The following is a 19,653-nucleotide window of genomic DNA, read 5'->3' as shown; positions in this document are numbered from 1 at the left end:
CCAGGGACTGCTCTCTCCTGATAACATGTCCAAAGTATGTGAGACGTAGTCTTGCCATCCTTGCTTCTAAGGAGCACTCTGGTTATACTTCTTCCAAGACAGATTTGTTCGTTCTTTCGGCAGTCCATGGTATATTCAATACTCTCCAACACAATTCAAAGGCATCAACTCTTCTTCGGTCTTTCTTATTCACTGTCCAGCTTTAAACATGCATATTAAGGCAACTGAAAACACCATGGCTTGGGTCAGGCGCACCTTAGTCTTCAAGGTGATATCGTTGCTTTTCGACGCCTTAAAGAGGTCTTTTGCAGCAGATTTGCCTAATGCAATGCATCTTTTGGTTTCTTGACTGCTGCTTCCATGAGTTATTCATAGTGGATCCACGTAAAATGAAATCCTTGACAACTTCAGTCTTTTTCTCCGTTTATCATGATATTGCTTATTGGTCCAGTTTTAGAATTTTTGTTTTCTTTATGTTGAGGTGTAATCCATACTGAAGGCTGTGGTCTTTGATCTTCATCAGTAAGTGCTTTTTTAAGTCCTCTTCACTTTCAGCAAGCAAGGCTGTATCATCTGCATAATGCAAGTTGTTAATCAGTCTTCCTCCAATCCTGACGCCACATTCTTCTTCATATGGTCCAGCTTCTTGGATTATTTGCTCAGCATACAGATGGAATAGGTATGGTGAAAGGATACAACCTTGAAGTACACCTTTTCTGACTTTAAACCATGAAGTATCCCCTTGTTCTGTTCCAACGAGTGCCTCTTGATCTATGCACAGGTTCCTCATGAACACAATTAAGTGTTCTGGAATTCCCATTCTTCCCAAAGTTATCCATAATTTGTTATGATCCACACAGTTGAATGCCTTTGCATAGTCAATAAAACACAGGTAAATATCTTTCTGGTATTCTCTGCTTTCAGCCAGGATCCATTTGACATCAGCAATGATATCCCTGGTTCCACGTCCTCTTCTGAATCTGGCTTGAATTTCTGGCAGATCTGTTGATATACTGCTGCAGCCACTTTTGAATGATCTTCAGCAAAATTTTACTTGTGTGTGATATTAATGATATTGTTCCGTAACTTTTGAATTAGGTTGGATCACCTTTCTTGGGAATAGGCATAAATATGGATCTCTTCCAGTCAGTTGGCCAGGTAGCTGTCTTCCAAATTTCTTGGTGTAGACGAGTGGGCACTTCCAGGGCTACATCCATTTGTTGAAACATCTCAATTGGTATTCCATCAATTCCTGGAGCCTTGTTTTTCACCAATGCCTTCAGTGCAGCTTGGACTTCTTCCATCAGTACCATCGGTTCCTGATCATACGCTACCTCCTGAAATGGTTGAACATCGACCAGTTCTTTTTGATATAGTGACTCTGTGTATTCTTTCCATCTTTTTTTGATGCTTCCTGTATATTTTCCCCATAGATTCCTTCAATATTGCAACTTGAAGCTTGAATTTTTTTCTTCAGTTCTTTCAGCTTGAGAAATACTGAGCACATTCTTCCCTTTTGGTTTTCTATCTCCAGGTCTTTGCACACGTCATTATAATACTTTACTTTGTCTTCCTGAGCCACCTTTTGAAATCTTCTGTTCAGCTCTTTGACTTCATCATCTGTCTCTTTTGCTTTAGCTACGACGTTCAAGAGCAAGTTTCAGAGTCTCTTCTGACATCCATTTTGTCTTTTCTTTCTTTCCTGTCTTTTTAATGACTTCTTGCTTTCTTCATGTATGATGGATGCCCTTGTTGTCATTCCACAACTCGTCTGGTCTTTGGTCATTAGTGTTAAACGCGTCAAATCTATTCTTGAGATGGTCTCTAAATTCAGGCGGGATATACTCAAGGTCATACTTTGGCTCTCGTGAACTTGTTCTAATTTTCCTCAGTTTCAACTTGAATTTGCATATGAACAATTGATGGTCTGTTCTGCAGTCGGCCCCTGGCCTTGTTCTGACTGAAGATACTGAGCTTTTCCGTCGTCTCTTTCCACAGATGTAGTCGATTTGATTCCTGTGTATTCCATCTGGTGAGGCCCACCTGTATAGTCACCATTTATGTTGGTGAAAAAAGGTTATTTGCAATGAAGTCGTCTTTGGTCTTGCAAAATTCTAACATGCAATCTCCGGCATCATTTCTATCACTAAGGCCATATTTTCCAACTACCAATCCTTTTTCTTTGTTTCCAGCTTTTGCATTTCAATCACCAGTAATTGTCAATGCATCCTGACTGCATGTTCAGTCAATTTCAGACTGCAGAAGCTGGTAAAAATCTTCAATTTCTTCATCTTTGGCATTAGTGGTTGGTGCGTAAATTTGAATAATAGTTGTATTAACTGGTCTTCCTTGTAGGTGTATGAATATTATCCTATCACTGACAGCGCTGTACTTAGGACAGATGTTGAAACGTTCTTTTTGACGATGAGTGCAATGCCATTCCTCTGCAAGCTGTCATTCCCGGCATAGACCACACGGTTGTCCAATACAAAATGACCAATATCAATCCATTTCAGCTCACTAATGCCTAGGATATCGATCTATATAGGACCAAATTGACAACAGCAACTCAAAAAGTTAGACAGGAAACTTAGGAAGCAGTGAGTCTATGTTAATGGGGGAGAAAGAGCTCAAAAAAAGGAGGGAGAGAATGGCTGCACAACTCGAAAAATGTAATCTATGTCACTGAATTTATACACGTAGAAATTGTTGAATTGGTGTATGTTCTGCTGTGAATATTCTCAGCAACAACAAAAATAAATTATATTTAAAAAAATAACTGGCTACCACATGGTGAAATAAAATCCTGATACTTGTAAATTGCCACCAGTCCCCCCCCCGACCCCTATTATTTAAAAGAAAAAACATATGTATCATCTCTTATCAACTTAAACACTTTTGTCATGACCCCAAGAATGTAAAGTATCTCTTAGCATTCACTAACTCCAAATTATAACAAAAATGTAATACCTTTACTAAGAACTATTCAACTCTAAGAAGTAAATCAATATCTAACTAGTATTCACTTTGATTCTAGAAATAGATGATGACAATTTCTCTGGAATTTAAAAATATTTGATTAAAAAAGTTTCTACTCTCAATTATCAGCAAAGATTCACTTTTCCCATTATGCCAAAAAAACTGAAAATAAATAAATCATACATGGTGTCAAGAGAAAAGGCCCAAATCAAATTAATACCTCATTTTACAGGAGGGCTATACGTTCTGTTTTCAAGGTTTTCAATCTTATCAATTAAAGAGAGGCATATAAAAAGATGTTGTTAGGTGCCGTCAAGTCAACTCTGACTCATAGTGACCTCAAGTATAACAGAAGGAAACACTGCCCAGTCCTGTACCATCCTCACAAAAATAGGTATGTTTGAGGCCACTGTTACAGCCACCATTGCAATCCATCTTGTTGAGGGTCTCCTCTTTTTCACTGACACTCTCCTTTACCAAGCATGATGACCTTCGCTAGGGATTGGTCCCTCCTGACAACATATCCAAAGTTAGCAAGACCAAGTCTTGCCATTCTTGCCTCTAAGGAGCATTCTGGCTGTACTTCCCATTGTGATTCACTCTCTGTATCACCTGGTATGATATTTTATCCATATAAATTGGTAAATAATGTGATGGAGTCCTTAAGACATACCTTAAGGTTCTCATACATCTTCATGCATTCTAGGGAAAACTGAAGGCTCATTTCTAAAGGCATTTGTATTTTCTATATGTAGATATAAGATATATATAAATATAAGTAAAGAACACAGAGCCTTCAAACAAAAAAATTCCATTTTCTAGCCTGATCATTAACGGGAACGAAAAAATTCTTAAAACCGCTGACAATACTTTCTAGTGAAGCAACAGTTTTTCATTTCTGGCCTAGCTGAAGACAGTAGGGCCGTGCAGTCAACTGAAATGATCTGAATATTTGCTCCTGTACATCTTCCAATGAGGCTGAGAGCATCTTTAGGAGCTGGAGCTCAATCCCATGTGAGAGCCACCATATGCACTTACCCTGGCCCACTGAGAATCAACAGCACAAGAAACACATTAGATATGGAAACTCTTCCTGGTTATTAAGAACCCACAACCTTCTAGATGCTAAACAGAAGGCAATGTTTTCATGCAATAACACTGCAAGCTACGTAGTAGAGATGAGGGAAGAGAGATGCCAAGCCATATGAAGACTGTCCAGGAGTAGAAGCTCAGAAGACACAAGCACCTTCCTCCAGAGCCAACAGAGAAAGGCTTTCCCTAGAGCCGGCACCCTGATTTCATTGACTGTTGCTACTTTTCTTATCTGAGAACATGTGTGTGCTTCACCACAGTCACCCAGGTCACTCCAAAAACGTACGTTCATTGCCGAAAAGCTGACACACAGATTTTCTCTTATGCATATATAATAGTGGGGTCATTCTGTATATACGGTTTTGCATCTTTTTTCTAATTACAGCATGAACATTTTTCCAAGTCATTTGATATTCACACTAAATATGTGAAATATCTTGATGGTTATCCTGTGCCTAAAATAAAAACCATATTTTTGATTATTACTTTATTTCTTTTTTTTTTTGTAGTAGAAAACCCTGCTCTAAGGGTATGAATATTTTTAGAAGCTTAAAATCTTGCTACAGAGGGCAACTGTTTTCAATTTATAGTCTTCCAGCAGCAGCAGCAATTTGAGAAAACATGTTATCATTTAAATGTTTTATTACTTCCTTAATATACTAATAAAGCTGAGCATGATGTTTTCATGTAATTATTTGTAGTTTTTTTGTTAAATGTTAACATCTGCTTCTTTTCTGTTTGAATATGCTGTTATGGATTGAATTGTGTCCCCCAAAAATATGTGCTGTAAATCCTAACCTCTGCCTGTGGTTAATCAGGAAGGATTAGATTATGTTAATGAAGATAAGGTCATATTTGTTATGTTAATGAGGCAGAGTTAGTGTGTACTTGCGTCAATCTCTTTTGAGATATAAGAGATTAAACAAGCAAGTTAAGCAGCAGAGATAGGGGAAATGAGATACCAAGACACATGAAGCAGAAGCTAGAAGACACAAGGACCTTCTTCTAGAGCCGAGAGAGAGAGAAAGCCTTCCTCTAGAGCCGGCATCCTGAATTTGAACTTCTAGCCTCCTAAAATGTGAGAGAATAAATTTCTGCTTGTTAAAGCCACTTCCTTGTGGTGTTTCTGTTATAGAAGCACTAGATAACTAATACAGAATTTGGTACTGAGAGTGCGGTGCTGCTCTAACAGATACCTAAAATGTGGAAGTGGTTTTGGAATTGGGTAATGGGTGGAGGATGGAAGAGTTTTAAAGTGCCTAATAGTAAAAGCCTAGATTGCCTTGAAGAGACTGTTGGTAGAACTATGGACGTCAAAGGTGATTCTGATGAGGGCTCAGAAGGAAGTGAGGAGAGCTACAGAGAAAGTCTCTATCATCTTAGAGAACACATACGGTGTCAGCAACAGAATGTTGCTAGGAATGTGGACTTTAAATGTGCTTCTGGTGAGATTTAAAAGAAAATGATGAATATGTGATTGGACAATGGAAGAGGGGCAATGCTTTTTATGCAGTGATAAAGAACTAGTCTGAATTATGTTCAAATGTTTGGTGGAAGGTAGAACTTGTAAGTGATGAACTTGAGTATCTTGCTGAGGAGATTTCTAAGCAAGATCTTGAAGGGGCCACATGGTTTCTCCTTCTTGCTTATAGTAAAACGCGAGAGGAAACAGATGGACTTAAAAATAAACTGTGCAAAATGAAAACATAACTTAAGGATTTGGAAAATTCTGTTGTACAAACTAAGGACATGTGTTCTAGAACTTCCACCAAGGATGTGGCTACATAATCTTTTGTTAAAGAGATTAAACTTGTGACTAATGGATCTAAGCTACTACTACAGCAGAAAACCAATCCGCTTAGACTGAAGGGGACAGAGAAAGAATGAAAGGAAAGAACATTGTCTGCCTCTTTGAATTCTATAGGCAGGGAACGGGCCAAAGGAGCTACATCTATTGTCCTCTGAGAAAGAAAAGGACCATCCCTGGAGTAGTTTGGAGATTCAGCAGAACTGTTAGAAGGAACACGGGAAGCAGAGCTGCCGCGATCTCAAAGGGTGGGGCCGTTGACTCTTGGATCTCAAAGGGTAGGGACACAGCTGCCTAGGTTTCAAAGGGTCGGATCTCCACCAACTCGGTTCCAGAGTGTGGGGCTGCTGTTAAGGTATGCTGGGGGATGGGGCTGCCACCCAAAGCTAAGGGCATGGGGCTGCCATGCCCAAGGGGCTGAAGAATGGGGCCTGCCAGGGCCAAGAGGGTGGGGTCACCACTCAGACTAGAATGGGGTGGCCCAAAGCTGAGGGTGCAGACTTGCTATTCCAGTGGTTCTGGAAGGCAGAGCTGAAGCCCAGAGCCGAGGGGCCTCCACCCAGAACCCACAGAGAATGGCCAACACCCAGAGCCTAGAGGGCAGGGCCACTGCCTAGATGGTCTCAGAGAAGACAGGATTATTTTCAGGCCTTGATAGCTAATGTAAATTGTTCTGCAGGGTTTTAGATTTGCTTGGTGCCTGTTATCTCTTCTTTCCCTCAAATTTCTCCCATTTGTTATGGAAATGTATACTTTGTGCCTGTTCCATTGTACTTTGGAAACAGATAACTTGTCATCTTGATTTCACAGGTTCACAGATGAAGAGGAATTTTGCCCCAGGAAGGAATATGCCTAAAGTCTCACATATTTGATTTAGATGATTCCGAAGATGAGATTTTGGACTCAGAGTTGATTTAAGACTTTTGGGATGATGTGATGGGGTGAATGTGTTTTACGTGTGGCATGGACATGAATTTTTAGGGGTCAAAAGGTGGAATGTTATGGACTGAATTGTGTCCCCCTAAAAAAAGTGCTGAAAATCCTAACCTCTGTCTGTGGTTATAATCCCATTTGTGAATGGGTTATGTTTGTTATATTAATGAGGCAGGATTAGGGTGTATCTTGAGTCAATCTCTTTTGAGATATAAAAGCATTAAACAAGCAAGCTATGTAGTAGAGATGAGGGAAGAGAGATGCCAAGCCATATGAAGACTGTCCAGGAGTAGAAGCTCAGAAGAGGCAAGCATCTTCCTCCAGAGCCGACAGAGAAAGGCTTTCACTAGAGCCGGCACCCTGAACGTGGACTTTTATCCTTTTAAAATCTAAGAAAATAAATTTCTGCTTGTTAAAGCCACTTACTTGTGGTATTTCTGTTATAGCAGCACTAGATAACTAAAACATATGTGCTACTTTTCTTATTGACTTACAAGAATATTACTGTTTTTGTTTTCCACATTTGTTGCTAATGTTTCTTTCTAGTTTGCCTTCTAGATTTACTCTTAGTAGTTTTTGGAACAGACATTTTAAACTTTTATGTGTAAAAAGTATATTTATGTATAAACATACATAAAAGCACTGTCAGCATATTGGTTCTTTTTCTTGACCCCCACTATCATGGATTGAATTTTGCCCCCCAAAAATACGTGTCAACTTGGTTAGGCCATGATTCCCAGTATTTTGTGGTTGTCCTCCATTTTGTGATTGATAACATTTTCCTATGTGTTGTAAATCCTAATCTCTGCCCATGGTTAATGAGGCAAGATTCAATTATGTTAAAGAGAATTAGGGTGGGAAGTAACACCCTTGCTCAGGTCACATCCCTGAAACAATGTAAGGGGAGTTTCCCTGGGGTGTGACCTGCACCACATTTTATCTTACAAGAGATAAAAGGAAAAGGAAGAGAGGGGAGACCTCATACCACCAAGAAAGCAGTGCCAGCAGCAGAGCGTGTCCTTTGGAGCAGGGTCCCTGTACAAGAAGCTCCCAGTCCAGGGAAAGATTGATGAGAAGGACCCTCCTCCAGAGCCGACAGAGAAAGCCTTCCCTTGGTGCTGACGCCCTGAATTTGGACTTCTAGCCTACTAGACTGTGAGAGAATAAAATTCTGTTGTTAAAGTCACCCACTTGGGGTATTTCTGTTACAGAAGCACTAGACGACTAAGACACCCACCCCCTTTTAGACTTAAAAATGTCCTTTTCTAGCTTGTGAATATACTTTTATGATTTCTTCTGACTTCTAAAAAGTATTTCATCTTATACATTTAACTCTTTAATTCATCTGCAATTTATTTTGTGTGAGATAAGAAATCAACTTTTATTTTTCTCCAAATAGCTAGTTCCATAATCTTGATACAATGAAACATAAAAATTTCATATCATATTTGTAGAACAACTCCAAAGTTACCTGTAAAAAGATGAAACTTATTTTGATAATCTATGTACTCTTATCCCTGAAAAGTACTTTAGAGATTATGCAGGCAATCCTTCTCACTTTGTAGATGAGAAAACTGAGGTCTGAAGAGACTGAGGGGTCTAGGCCAAGGTTTCAAATACTGGAATGAATAATGGAGAGAATCCAGGTCTCCTCTGTCTTCCCCAGAACAGAGTCCTTTGCATTCTACTTAGGCAGCATTCTTCAATTATATATCAAAATCTATTCTCTCATTAAGTACTTAAAATGTCAACAAATAGGCACTGATTAGGCCAATCGTATCCTGAAATCCCCTTAAACGCTTTTCAAATTTTGATTTGCACTAAGCCTATGGAAGTATTAATGGATCATTTAACAATATTCAACTCTTCAGTTATTTCTAAGATAATGGCACATGATTTTCAGCAACACATTTGCCAACAATGTATAAGCATATGTGGCATATACAATGACTAAATGCATGGCAATGTCCAAAACTGTCAACTTTAAGATACAATCACACTGCAAAACTTTCTCAAAATCCAGAAAAGTTTAAAGAAGAAAACAAAGACCACCCATAATCCTATTATCCAGAAAATACCACTATTTCAACACTGGTATATATCCCTCTAGACACTTTCTAGGTGTACACATGCACACACATGCACACATACCCAATGTGCGTTAATTTTTTTGCAAAAGTGGGACTATACTACACAAATTTCTTTGTAACCTTTCTTTTCACTTAACATCATACTGCAGAGATCCTACGAGTCAGCAAGTATAGTTCTACATCATCATTTTTAATGGCTGTATAATAATGTTCGATTGTTGAACATAACTTAATTCTATTGACAGATTAATTTAGAGTCCTGTGATAAACATTCATATAAACATTTCTAATGAGGGTATCTTTCATCTTTTAAACAGCAAACTTCAACTTATACTTCTCTATCAACTTTAAGAATGAAATAATACCAATGAACTCCCTTCTTCCTAAAACACAAAAAGAACTTTAGCAGTATCTAACTACCCTACACTCCCAGTTTCATTAAAATAACCTGGATTTCAGTTCCAAGCTGTTAATTTTCCCCACATTATGCATCAAAATTCCTCTTTTAACACTGGCATTAGGCATCACACTATATTATCAATACTTATAGAAATTTAAGTTCACGCCTTAGTTGTTCATAGCTCTCCACTGCGTCTCCTCTATCCTGTCTTCTTTGTATTGATTCTTATTCTCATTCTCTTTTTGTCTGGGTACTTTCTCAAAAACTCTTCCAAAAGGACGTGTGAATGTCTAACTGTTTGAAATCCTTTCTGCCCTCCTTTTTAGTGAGCTACAGACTTTCAAATCACTTCAAATGTGTGCAGATACAGCCACTAAGTCAACGGATGCTTCATATTTTCTGCTTAATGTTTTTACTAAGTTAAAAATTCCACTGTCCAGTGACCAATGACAGGCTACAGCCCTTTCCAAAACAATACTTACTTCAGCAGTTCCAGGGTTTTGTGATCGAGGGCAAGTCGGGGGTTTCCAGTCAGGTCTAGTTCTTGCAGTTTTGGAGGCAGGTTTTCTGGTAAAGTGACTTCGCTTAGCTCATTACAGCTCAGGTCCACGCACTGAAGGAATAAGTGGACACAAGAAAGAGACGGTCTGAAGAAGTTGTTCAGGCCATTCGAGACTCCCATTCTTTGCAGGAGCAATCAGTTGGACCATTCAACACACTACACTGGCCAAATGTAGAAAAAGAAGTCTGTTTGCAACTCTTCAGGCAATGATTAGACTGGACTATGGGACATAAAATGATACTTGTGAAGAGTGTGCTTCTTAGCTCAAGTAGACACATGAGACTAATGGGCAGCTCCTGTCCAGAGGTGAGATGAGAAGGCAGAGAGGGTCAGGAGCTGGTTGAATGGACATGGGAAATCTGGGATGGAAAGAAAGAGTGTGCTGTCACAGTATAGGGAGAGCAGCTAGGGTCACAAAACAATGTATGTACAAATTTTTGTATGAGAGACTAACTTGAATTGTAAACTTTCACTTACAGCACAATTAAAAAAAAAAGTTTGTTTGCTACTCTGCCATCAATATTAAAACAGATTTTGCCAAATGCAGTAAGAATTTTTACTTTCTTTGAATAACAAAGAAAATTCATGTCTTTTATTCTTCCCATTTTGTCCTTTTAAGTTTATCTCTACATTTAAAAGTAAGCATTGACTGAAAAATCCTAAGGATAGGATTTTTTTCTTATTTCTCACAAAATCTCTGCACCTGTTTTGGCCATGAGAGCTATAGATAAAACATCAAACAAAACAAAAAGCAAGCAAACAAACAACAAAACATGTAAAATGAGGAAAAGGGAGGGAACAAACATTCAAAATTCGAAGATACTTCACAAGAAGCTGAATAAGAAATTGGTAAAAGACAGAATAGCAGATGGGCCTGCCTGCTATATACCAGGCATCTGAGGGAAGGAAATAAAGGGATAAATCAAATATGAATCCTGCCCTCAAGGCACCCAATACCTAGACTATCCAACAGGTCTTACCTATCTGACTTGGAAAATAAACACAAAAAGGGCCATCATACTGATTAGAATAAAGATCATATATTATCTGTAAATGGGAATAATACCTCCTCTTTATGAAAAAATGGTGTAAAGGCTTAATTGAGTGGAAGCCCCAAACTGTGAGGCTACACTTCTGTGAGAAGAGCAGGGAGCCAGGGTGGAGTATGTCACCAGGCACAAGAGAAAATCAGAGTGACTGGCAACTTTTCCAGATAAGAGAGTGGGTAACCCACAATTCGTTAGAATAGGGTGGAAGAGACTCAACAACTATATGGCTTGGATTAGTACACACTTAAAAAAAAAAAAAAAAAAAAGCCTAAAAGAGCCTATTAAAAATCTCAAGATGGTCTGAAAAGGGAAATTGTTTCTAAGAAATTTAGAATCTTAAAAGTGAAAAAAAAATCTTCCTTTTATTTGGAAAAACTCTTAAAGAATTAAAATCTATTATCAACTGGGGAGGGATAAACCCAACAAACAAAACAAATCCATCGCCGTTGAGTCGATTTCAACTCATAGTGACCCTATAGGACAGAGGAGAACTGCCCCATAGGGTTTCCAAGGCTGTAATCTTTACAGAAGCAGACTGCCAGATCTTTCTCCCTTGGAGTGGCTGGTGGGTTTGAACCATCGACTTTTCAGTTAGCAGTTGAGTGCTTAACCACTGTGCCACCAGGACTTCTTAGGGGATGGGTAGGCTGGGTAAAATGAAAAGCTGTATTTTTGAAGAAACATATTCTCAACTCCAAACAGTGAAATGTTTTCACATAAACCATTTCATATCCTTGTTCTCAAACAGTAGCAGTGAGATAAAATTATATTGCCGTTTCAACTACTTTTTGCTATGAGAGCACTATAACCTCACTACAAAAAGTTGGGAGCATCTCTAAAGAGATACCTCTTAATACACATGAGCTCCCAGAGGATCAGTCGTCTGTCTGTAATATGAATAACCCTCTTCCTAAGATGTATGCAATATTTTGTTGAAAAAAGGCATGACTGAAGTTATACTTGTTGAACTATTTTTTTTTTATAACTAGAATTTAAAACACAAAGCAAAACAACTAATCGGGGTTACCTCATAACACCCATTTGGAGAGAATATGCACTCCCAGATTTCTGCTAATCTGTTCCTGGTGGGACAGGGAGCACTGTGGCTTAAATGGGCACTTCCTGGCAGACACTGCTTCTTCCTTCCTCAGCCATCCAGAGCCCCGACCCAGACAGGAAATGACACCAAACTCCCCAACTAAGTTTCCTAAATAATTATGACTTAACCAGATTCCAAGACCATAATGACGATGCTCCTAGTTTCTGTTTTTTGGATATACATTAATGTTGCTTAGATACCTCTGAAGTCTCCTAGGTCAACTACTCCACACAACTGACACTTACCATCTTACTTGCTAAGGAATTTATCACTGTTCTTCCATCCATTCTGACCCAGCCATTTCCGCATTTGCTGTGTGTCTTTCGAGCCCTGGTGGCGCAATAGTTAAGAACTCGGCTGCTAACCGAAAGGTTGGCAGTTTGAATCTACCAGCCACTCCTTGGAAACCCCATGGGGCAGTTCTACTCTGTGCTATAGGGTCGCTATGAGTTGGAATCGACTTGACGTCAATGGTCTTGGTTTTCTGGGTTTACTTTTGTGTGTCTTTGTAACTGAGCTGACACTCTTGTTCTCCATCTAACTGTAGCAACAGCAGCAACAAACAGGGCTTCAGTCCAAGTGATATTCAACTTCCTGCAACCATTGTTCTCAAGAGTATGGCATATTGAAAATAGTTCATCCTCCATTTCTCAATTATAGACATACAGACTCCAGAGATGAGTTCATTCTCTTATTCAAGTGGTTTATGCAGCCTAGCACAGACATGACAATAATCTTCTGAAGCGAATTTTAAAAGATGCTGTTCACCCAGTAACAGAATCAAGAAGCCACAGAAACATGAAAATTTGACAAAGAAGTTCCTAATAATGGCATATAAATCCCATATTACAAAATTCATTCACTACATTTATCACACATTCATTTCACCTGCTTAAAACACACTTCAAAAAGGGTTCAAATAAGTCACTAATTGGTAATTACTGCTGTCTGGTTTAGTGAAAGGACTCTGATGAAAGGGACCTGAGTGTCACACCCATGGCAAACTCTGTTTCTCGGGTCCATCAGCCATCAGTTGCCTAAGCATGGACGTTGCTGCATCCAGCCAAGTCCCGCTTACACGATAGTGCTGGGACCCTGTTCTCCTCTCTGGATGATGGAGAGCTGACCTGTGTCCAGAGGAACGTCTGTCTATTTTAAAAAAGGATCTGAATCTTCTCCAATAATCCATCAAAGAACAAAAGAATGGCGGCAAGGGTTTGGAAGATTAATTTCAAAGTGCTAAACAAAGGTGAAGATGATAATACAAAGGAACATAAGTAACTCTGGGTCCATTTGGGCTCATCAGAAAATTCTGAAAAAATACATTTTTTCTACGGATAACTTATTTATGACTTCCCTGTCCAAGTAAGGAAATTAGTGAGTGATGGTCACTTTAACAGGGAAGGACAGATCTAAATGTTATCCAAGATTAGAGAGTACATATAATCTCAGTTTTAGGAGAGCACGGATAATGGTCTCATTTTTCAAGCTTTTTTGGAATATGTTTTAGCATACATATTTAAATGAGGAGACTTCTCTTCCCTTTTAAACAATAATTGAACAGTTGTTTTTAAAGCTTTGGTAACAAAGTTATGAGTAAGCACTTTCCTTTTCGGTCTTAAGATAAGACTGCTTGGAGAGTACTAGCTCGCTAAATACCGTTAGTCTTCATCGTATGACAGGGTTCTGTTTCGATGACTCTGTCGTAAGTTGGTTCTGACATAAGTCAAATACCTCTTTTTTTTTTTTTTCCAGTTTTCATAGCCTGCTATACAGCAGTGTTTTGATCAGTAAATCATAACACTGAACATCTCTGAGTGAACATCTGAGAATGATAACATTAGCAAATTACACACTGCAACATTGTATGTAGCACATATTACTAATGATAAGATGTACACACACCAAAAAAAGACAGTCGTTAAGTGTGGTTCATCATAACTTGAATACATTGTAAGTCGGGGACTACCTGTACACCATGATCTTACCTAACCCAGAGGTTAAATTACATTAACTCAATAATAAAATTTTAATATAGGCTGGAATAGCTCAACCTAGGAATGGAATTATTTCCTTTTTACATTAGAACATTCTTTAGGGACATTTTACAATGAAGATTTTCATAAGTGTATATTTATCATGAGACATTACAAATATTTTTGCCAGAAATTTTCTTTTGGATAGTTTAAACATATGTGGATACTTACATGGCCACTTAAAATGTCCTCATATGAAAGAACACTAAAATATCAATTCAGAGTTCTAAAATAATATAACTACCATTTTTTCAATAATATCATCTGTCCAGGGCTGCAAAATTTATACTTTGTACATAAATTTAGGGCACTTGATATTGTTCATCCTCCTACCTCCCAAAAAGGCAACAAGAAAACCTCTGTCTATTGCTAAGATATAACAGCTGTAATTAAAAAAAAAATCACAGAACAAAAGATGGGAATCATTTGGAAAGTCAACACCAGAAGTACAATTTTAAAAGGAGTTGTAAAGCAGGGCACAGAAAGATGACAACAGGAGAAGGAATGAAACAGGAATAGAAGGCACTGATTTTGGAATCCAGGAATCCAAACAAGAATCTAGGAGAAAAGGAGTTTTCATATAGCATGTTTCAAATTTTACAAAATCTAATCAAAACCTGAAAAATTTAAATGTTTATTTGTATTTTAAACCTAAGGGGCCCTGGTGGTACAGAGGTTAAGCATTTGGCTGCTAACAGAAAGGTTGGCGGTTCAAACCCACCAGCCAGCTCCACAGAATAAAGATGTGGCAGTCTACTTCCATAAAGATTACAGCGTTGGAAATCCTATGCGGCAGTTCCACTCTGTCCTATGGGGTCGTTATGAGTTGGAATCAACTGGACAGCAATGAGATTTTAAATCGGATGCTTCAAAAACAACCCAAACTAACCAACCTACAATTAAGAGTTCTATAGCACTAAAGGATAGGTACAAAGCTAAGGCCAGCAAACAGGAGGTTAACCTTGAGCCTCTGTTACTCTCCTTTGTGCATGGTGCACCTTGCATGGTACAGAGAGACCAGATTAACAGCAGCAACAAAAAAAAAACCTAACCCGTTGCCGTCAAGTCGATTCTGATTCATAGCAACCCTATATGACAGAGTAGAACTGCTCCATAGGGTTCCCAAGGCTGTAATTTTCACGGAAGCAGACTGCCACATGTTTCTCTTGTGGAGTGGCAGGTGAGTTTGAACCGCCAACCTTCCAGTTAGCAGCCGAGCACTTAAACACTGCACCACCAGGGCTCTTTACCAGTTTCACAACCCCCCATAAAAGAGATCACAGCACAGCAGCTCAGTCAAGTACTAGGCAGCTCAGGACCCATGGGGAAGCTTAGCTGTCAACATCTTTCCTGCGCTGGAGGCAAAGACACATTTGCTGAATAATACATTTCCTGGATTTTACTGAGCTTCAGCCAAAATAGTTGCTCCACATAGTCAACATTACAGTTGACCCATATGACAGACTTGTATTAATAATGGCTAACATTTACGGCGTTCTTACTATGTTCCACTCCTATTTCAAATGCTTTATGTGTATTATTTCAATTCATTCTCACAATACTGTAAAGGTAGTACTCTTCTCCCTTTTGACATCTCAGGAGATGGAGCAGGTAAGGCGTTTTGAGCTGAGATCCCCCTCTAGGTCTGTCTTTCTTCACAGCCCATGCTCTTAACCACTACAAAAGGTACGATACAGAAAGTACAAGGGAAACATCGCTGAAAGTTTCTAATAATCAAAAAACCGAGCCTGTTGCCGTCGAGCTGATTCTGACTCACAGCAACCCTATAGGACAGAGTAGAACTGCCCCACAGGGCTTCCAAGGTTGTAAATCCTTACAGAAGCAGACTGCCACATCTTTCTCCTGCGGAGCAGCTGGTGGGTTTGAACTACTGACTTTCTGGTTAGTAGCTGAGCGCTTAACCACTGTGCTACCAGGGCTCCTTTTAAATTTATAAAATCCATTCTAAAATGCCAATGTGATGTATGAGATGATAGTGCTCTTAAAGCTCGAGGTACAATATTTTATGGCATAAAGCATACACACAACATACACACACTTATAAAGTGGCCTGCACATACTTTAACCATATAAATGTTGAAAAATTTTTGTTGTGAGAAATTTTCAATGCTATTTAAAGTGTCTTCAAATGTCAACATAATGTCTTAACCTGATACACAAAGTCTATATCAGAAAGTGCCTGAAAAGTGAAGAATGGCTAAGTATGACTATGTTATTTCCTTATTAGGAGATTAGAATATGCTGAGTCTGTAACAACTGAGTTGTTTTTTATGAAGTATAAAACTGATGATAATCACAAATGCTAAGATGCAAATGAACTGTACTATATACAAATCAGTTCTTGCTTTTGTACCCTCCCCCCACCAAAAAAGATACAACACTGAGATTACAAAGTCATCTGTTAGATGGCTTTAACTCTACTGAACTGGAACCAAGAGTCTGCAGGTCGGTTCCAGAGCTGAAAGTCAGAAACTACAGACTGTCTCTGCCACCAGTTTGCTGCCTCATTTACACAAATTACCTCATTTTCAGCACCTCAGTTCAGGGCTTCAAACTGGTTTGGTCCAGTTCAAACCCCTGCAGAGAAGTTGCATTTCCACCCCAAATATACTGAATCAGAACCTACAGTTTAATAAGATCCCAGGTGATTCTTATATATATTAAATTTTGAGAATCACTGCTCTACTAGTGGTTCTCAGAGTTGGTCCCTAAGCAGCAACATTAGCATTGCCCGGGAAATTGTTAGACATGCAAATTCAAACCAGTTTGAGGGACTGCCTCAGTTTCTTCACCTATCAAATGAGAATAATGATATCTGTTTTGCCAATTGCATTAAGTTGAATGAATGATGGCAAAATGCTACCCGATCTCTATAGGGAATTATCACTAATTGGGTACTGTGGTGGCATATGCTATTTAATCAGTTGGGTTAGGATGGGGTAAGGTGGGGTGGTACTGTTAACTTTTCGAATTGCTTTCACTTCTGACTCATCCTTTGAGCCTCAAACCCATCCTGGAAATAGGCAGGACAAGTATGATTATACAGTTGGGGGAAAGAGGTATTAGGTAGTTATGTGGCTGGCCTCATGTCATACAACTAGTTAGGGACAGAGCCCAGGAATACACTTTTCCCAACTCCCAGTCCAGTGTCTTTCCTCTCTGCTGACTCAACGATGTAACCCAATGGTTAGGAAGGATGGAGCAAGGAATACCGAGAGTTTTCATTCTAAGTACACCCAACAAGGTCACAAACATCTTAAATTGATGAACTGGGGAGAATAACTCTCGTTACCGACCTGACACTTGGAGTTTGTAGAACTGAAACACACACCTTAATTTCTGGGAGCTGCATAACCTCAGGAAAGACTTCAATGCAATTGGAGTGAGCGATCACGGTGTGCATGCGCCTGCAGCTCATGATGGTGGTCGGGATGGCTTTCAGTTTATTCCCACTGATATCAACTTCCTCAAGTTCCTCTAGTTTTGCCATTTTACTAAAAAAAAGAAAATCCATGGGGGAGGGGATTATAAAATAATTACAAGGCAATTTAAAAAGAAAATAATATATAACCAGAATCGAAAGGGGGAATTTACTATGACGTTAACAATTCTTTAAAGATTCACTTGTGTTAGTCATGTTTAAAAGAAAGTTTTTTCACTACTGTTTATGAGTACTGAAGTACTTTAACACCTCTTTTCCCACTACAAAACAAAAACTATTCACCTCAGCTCTTCAAATTGGCAACAAGAAGGAAAATGCATGTTCTTTTCCTCATAAAAATCTGCCTGTAAATTAAGTTACCCCGGCAACAATCACTTTGCTATGTAGCTTAGTCTGAACTCCAATGAAAATCCTACTCAACTGGGTCAAAAGCCAGTGTTAACCAAGAGCTAAGTTGATAGTCTGACTTCTTTGTATTGGCACTGAAAACTCAACAGGGATGTAGGGGGAGAATATGGCTACAATACGGCTACCGCTCATACTAAGATATGCTGTCTCCCAAAAGCCCACTTCCAAAATTCCTCTGATATCATTCATGATAATGAGGTGGTAGACCATCTGTTGGCTTTCTGACAGTGGCCCCAAAGAATCTCAAGCATCTACAAAGAAGGAGTCTCTCCCACCTTAACTTAATAACATGTTCTCATGTAATTTAACATTTTCACTTAATAATGTCTTTTATTGTTCAATGTTAACGTATCATGCAATAATTTGAGGAACCAAATTAAGAAAAATGTCAGAGTTAGGGTGTCTTGCATTCTTTTTAAGTTTGGAGAAAAAATAGCCCCTCCACCTCTACAAGCACTATCATAGCATCCATCACTCCTCTGATCCTCGTTCTGCAACTGGGAATACTGGACTCCAAGAAGTACAGGATTCCCAGTGAGTGTAACTCAAACTCATAATCTGGGTCACTTAATTTATGGCTATTAGTATCTTTTTCTTCTTGTTTTGGTTTCATTTGTGGCAATACACCTTTAGTTAGCAAAACCAAAAACAAAACAAACAAACAAAAAAAAAACAAACCCTTTATTATTACTTTTCTTTCTGTCAACTCCCAAATATAAAGGTTATCTTATTTGCTCATCTTGAAAATAAGTATGTGCCTAAGATACAAGAAGAACTAAGGTTTTATCTTTTGAAATCAGATCTTTTAGTACAACCAATAGCCAACATAGTAGCAGGACATACTACCAACAACATTACATACACAGACTGAAGCAATCCATCTATGATATTGTAAGAATATCACTTGAATATGTTACCATCATATTTTGAAAGAAATACAGAGAAACCAAAGGGTAATGAGGCATAAAAAAATGGTTAGAATTAGAGAAATTAGCTCAAGGAGGAAAAGTTAAAGAAGTTTATAACCTTCAACATAGAAAGGTGGTTAAAAAATGACTTGATCGCTGCAGTAGATTCTTTAGTTCAGTGACCATCTGCTGAATGTCTACCATGGCCAGACCCTGGGCGAGACATGAGGTTCAAGGAGACAAGTAACCCTTCAGGAGCTCAGGGTCTTATACGGGAACTGCTCTGCCACATCATAACCCTCTGAAGGGAGCTGGAAATTATAGCAAGATGGATTTCTACCAGGTGCATATGAAACTTCTCTGCATTAGGGTAATTACAACAGGCATGGGTCACCAGGGGGAAGAGCCTCAGAGCCAGAGTGGATGGTCATTTCACCTAAAGGATTAGATGTTCACCATTATGAAACAGGACGATGAACCTTTCCTAATACATTACTGTTATGTGATTACCATGTTTTCTTCCAAAAACAGTACCTCCCTATCACACAGTAAAAGGACACAGGAAGTAAACAAAAAATAGTTTAACCATTAACATCAAATGAGGAAAAAAATTAAAAAAAAATATATGACAAAACCCAGAGCAATACTTTAAGTAAATGTGTATCGGAGCCTTCCTGCTTTAGCAAGGGCTTAAACAAACCAGCAATCCTCATGACAGCAGAGGGAGGCTGTGCCAGTACTTTCATTTGGCCCCAACTGTGAGTTGCAGTTACCAGCATAATACCAGAGGGGTTAGTGTTTGCTTTGATGAGTGGGTGTGTGTGCTA

At 38.8% G+C, this 19,653-nt stretch overlaps 1 protein-coding gene across 1 annotated transcript in view; it reads right to left on the bottom strand.

The window, feature by feature from the left end:
- Positions 1 to 19,653, bottom strand: part of PHLPP1 (PH domain and leucine rich repeat protein phosphatase 1) — a 221,752-nt gene that overhangs the window by 13,595 nt on the left and 188,504 nt on the right. The window contains exons 12-13 of the mRNA XM_012556372.2: positions 17,400 to 17,562; positions 9,784 to 9,914 (exon numbers count right to left, since the gene is read on the bottom strand). Coding sequence (XP_012411826.1) covers positions 9,784 to 9,914; positions 17,400 to 17,562 — 294 coding nt within the window. The remainder of the gene's footprint in view (positions 1 to 9,783; positions 9,915 to 17,399; positions 17,563 to 19,653) is intronic.

The sequence above is a fragment of the Trichechus manatus genome, unplaced genomic scaffold, assembly GCF_000243295.1.
Source record: "Trichechus manatus latirostris isolate Lorelei unplaced genomic scaffold, TriManLat1.0 scaffold00063, whole genome shotgun sequence".
Lineage (NCBI taxonomy): Eukaryota > Metazoa > Chordata > Mammalia > Sirenia > Trichechidae > Trichechus > Trichechus manatus.
The sequence above is the reverse complement of the archived record's forward strand: the minus strand, read 5'-3'. Positions and strand labels throughout refer to the sequence as shown.